Here is a 3,695-nt window from a genome sequence, read left to right on the forward strand (position 1 = left end):
CCCCCCCGGGGTATTAACCTCCTGGTGTCCCCAGGAGGTGTCTCATGGGGTGTCCCATGAGGCCACCAGGGGCCACCTCAGGGTGTCCCTCGGCCATTGGGAGCCACCTCCTGGTGTCCCTGGGCCATTGGGGGCCACCTCAGGGTGTCCCCAGGTCACCTCAGGGTGTCCCTCAGCCATTGGGGGCCACCTCTTGGTGTCCCTAGGCCATTGGGGGCCATCTCCTGGTGTCCCTCAGCCATTGGGGGCCACCTCCTGGTGTCCCTAGGCCACTGGGGGCCACCTCATGGCGGCCCCAGGTCACCTCAGGGTGTCCCTTGGCCATTGGGAGCCACCTCCTGGTGTCCCTGGGCCATTGGGGGCCACCTCAGGGTGTCCCCAGGTCACCTCAGGGTGTCCCTCAGCCATTGGGGGCCACCTCTTGGTGTCCCTAGGCCATTGGGGGCCATCTCCTGGTGTCCCTCAGCCATTGGGGGCCACCTCCTGGTGTCCCTAGGCCACTGGGGGCCACCTCATGGCGGCCCCAGGTCACCTCAGGGTGTCCCTTGGCCATTGGGAGCCACCTCCTGGTGTCCCTAGGCCACTGGGGGCCACCTCATGGCGGCCCCAGGTCACCTCAGAGTGTCCCTCGGCCATTGGGGGCCCCCTCCTGGTGTCCCTGGGCCATTGGGGGCCACCTCCTGGTCTCCCTGGGTCACCTCAGGGTGTCCCTCAGCCATTGGGGGCCACCTCCTGGTGTCTCTTGGCCATTGGGGGCCACCTCATGGTGTCCCTGGGTCACCTCAGGGTGTCCCTTGGCCATTGGGGGCCATCTCCTGGTGTCCCTGGGCCACCTCAGGGTGTCCCTTGGCCATTGGGGGCCATCTCCTGGTGTCCCTGGGCCATTGGGGGCCACCTCATGGTGTCCCCGGGCCACCTCAGGGTGTCCCTCAGCCATTGGGGACCACCTCCTGGAGTCCCTGGGCCATTGGGGGCCATCTCCTGGTGTCCCTGGGCCATCGGGGGCCACCTCAGGATGTCCCCACATCACCTCAGTGTGTCCCTCAGCCATTGAGGGCCACCTCTTGGTGTCCCTTGGTCATTGGGGGCCACCTCCTGGTGTCCCTGGGCCACCTCAGAGTATCCCTGGGGCCACTGGGGGCCACCTTCTAGTGTCCCTCAGCCATCGGAGGCCACCTCACGTTGTTCCTGGGCCACCTCCCGGTGTCCCTTGGCCATTGGGGGCCACCTCAAAGTGTCACTGGGTGCCCCCTTTGGGTGGCCCCCCAAAAAGTGTCCCAAGTCCACTAGGGTGACCAAGGGAATGTCTCAAGGCCACCAGGTGCCACCTCAGGGTATCCCAAGGCCATCGGGTGACTCCAGGAGGTGTCCCAAGGCCACCATGGGCCCCTAGAACATGTTCCAGGGCCACCAGGTACCTCCTCAGGATGCCACCTTTGGGTCTCCCAAGACTATCGAGGGCCCTGGGATATGTCCTAAGGGCTACCAGGTGCCACATTCTGGTGTCCCAAGGCCACCGGGTGCCCCCAGGAAATGCCCCAGGGCCACCAGGTGCCACCTTGGGGTCTCTAAGCATCACTGAGGACCCTTAGAAGGTGTCCCAAGGCCACCAGGTGCCTCCTCAGGATGTCCCAAGGCCACCAGGCACACCCAGATGTCCCAAGGGCACCAAAGGCCCTTAGAACATGTCCCAGGACCAGTGGGTGCCACCTCGAGGTGTCCCAAGGCCACCAAGTGCCCCTACAAGGTGTCCCAAGGCCACCAGGTGCCCCCAGAAGATGTCCCAGGGCCACCAGGTGCCACCTTGGGGTCTCTCAACATCACTGAGGACACTCAGAAGGTGTCCCAAGGCCACCGGGTGCCTCTTAAAGCCACCAGACACACCCAGGAGATGTCCCAAGGCCACCAAAGGCCCTTAGAACATGTCCCAGGACCACTGGGTGCCACCTCAAGGTGTCCCAAGGCCATCAGGTGCCTCAAGGAGGTGTCCCAGGGCCACCAAAGGCCATTAGAACATGTCCCAAGGCCACTAGGTGCTACCAGGAGATGTCCAAGGGCCACCAGGTGCCTCTTCAGGATACCACCTTCGGATCTCCCAAGACCACCATGGGCCCTGGGACATGTCCTAGGGGCCACCAGATGCCACACTGAGATGTCCAAATGCCACCAAGTGCCCCTATAAGGTGTCTCAAGGCCACCAGGTGCCCCGAGGAGATATCCCAGGGCCACCAGTTGCCCCCAGAAGATGCCCCAGGGCCACCAGGTGCCACCTTGGGGTCTTTAAGCATCACTGAGGACCCTTAGAAGGTGTCCCAAGGCCACCAGGCACACCCAGGAGGTGTCCCAAGGCCACCAAAGGCCCTTAGAACATGTCCCAGGACCAGTGGGTGCCACCTCGAGGTGTCCCAAGGCCACCAGGTGCCCCTACAAGGCGTCTCAAGGCCACCAGATGCCCCGAGGAGGTGTCCCAGGGCCACCAGGTGCCACCTTGTGGTCTCTCAATATCACTGAGGACCCTTAGAAGGTGTCCCAAGGCCACCAGGTGCCTCTTAAGGCCACCAGACACACCCAGAAGATATCCCAAGGCCACCAAAGGGCCCTAGAACATGTCCCAGGACCACTGGGTGCCATCTCAAGGTGTCCCAAGGCCACCAAAGGCCCTTAGAACATGTCCCAAGGCCACCAGGTGCCACCAGGAGATGTCCCAGGGCCACCAAAGGCCCTTAGAACATGTCCCAAGGCCACCAGGAGGTGTCCCAGGGCCACGTTGGTTGCCCCCAACCCGCTGGCGCATGCCCCCCATGGTGCTCACCAGGAAGAGGTACTGCAGGCCGTAGATGATGGAGTTTATCGTCAGGACGGGCTTCCAGTCCTCTCTGGGGACAAGCCAGGCATCAGGGGACACTGGGGCCACCACAGAGGTGGCCATGGCCACCCCAGGGTGACCACAGCCATTCCAGGGTGACCACCGCCGTAACCCCATGCCCAATATCGAGATGCGTGGGGCAACTGTTTGCCCCCTTGTCCCACCCTGCCGGGGGTACAGGGGCAGACAGGGACACTGATCCGGCTGTGGCCACCCCAGATGTGGTTGTGGCCACCCTGGAGGTGGCAGTGGCCGCTTTGGGTGTTACGGTGGCCCACCTGAGGATGTTGAGGCAGACGTTGCCCTCCAGGTCGATGTTGGGGTGATAAACCATCGTCTCGCACTTCACCTTCGGCGGGTCGTGGGGGTAGCCCTGGCCGACCTGGGGAGTGGCCACAGTGTCACAGCTCGCCCCACCACCACCTCTTGGTGGCCACCAGCTCCTACCCCAACCCACAGTGCGGCCACCTGGTTTCTCGTCACATCTTGGTGACCACTGGTCTCATAGTGGTGGCCAACAGCCTCTGGACGCTGTCCCCAATTCACAGTGGGGACACGCTTGTCATGTCTTGGTGGCCACCAGTCATGTCTTGGTGGCCACCAGCCCCTACCCCAACCCACAGCGCGGCCACCTGGTTTCTAGTCACGTCTTGATGGCCACTGGTCTCATAGTGGTGGCCAACAACCCCTGGACGCTGTCCCCAATTCACAGTGGGGATATGCTTGTCATGTCTTGGTGGCCACCAATCATGTCTTGGTGGCCACCAGCCCCTACCCCAACCCACAGTGTGGCCACCTGGTTTCTAGTCACATCTTGGGGACCCCTGGT

At 63.1% G+C, this 3,695-nt stretch overlaps 1 protein-coding gene across 1 annotated transcript; it reads right to left on the minus strand.

Annotated features, from left to right (window-relative positions):
- Positions 1-723: 723 nt before the first annotated feature.
- Positions 724-3,662, minus strand: UBE2M (ubiquitin conjugating enzyme E2M). Its single transcript, XM_014954034.1, has 2 exons — positions 3,145-3,662; positions 724-2,876 (listed from the first exon to the last, which is right to left on the minus strand). The coding sequence occupies exons 1-2, from the start codon at positions 3,198-3,200 to the stop codon at positions 2,633-2,635; spliced, it is 300 nt and encodes a 99-aa protein (XP_014809520.1). The 5' UTR covers positions 3,201-3,662; the 3' UTR covers positions 724-2,632.
- Positions 3,663-3,695: the final 33 nt, after the last annotated feature.

Source organism: Calidris pugnax, unplaced genomic scaffold, assembly GCF_001431845.1.
Source record: "Calidris pugnax isolate Ruff unplaced genomic scaffold, ASM143184v1 scaffold278, whole genome shotgun sequence".
Classification (NCBI taxonomy): Eukaryota; Metazoa; Chordata; class Aves; order Charadriiformes; family Scolopacidae; genus Calidris; species Calidris pugnax.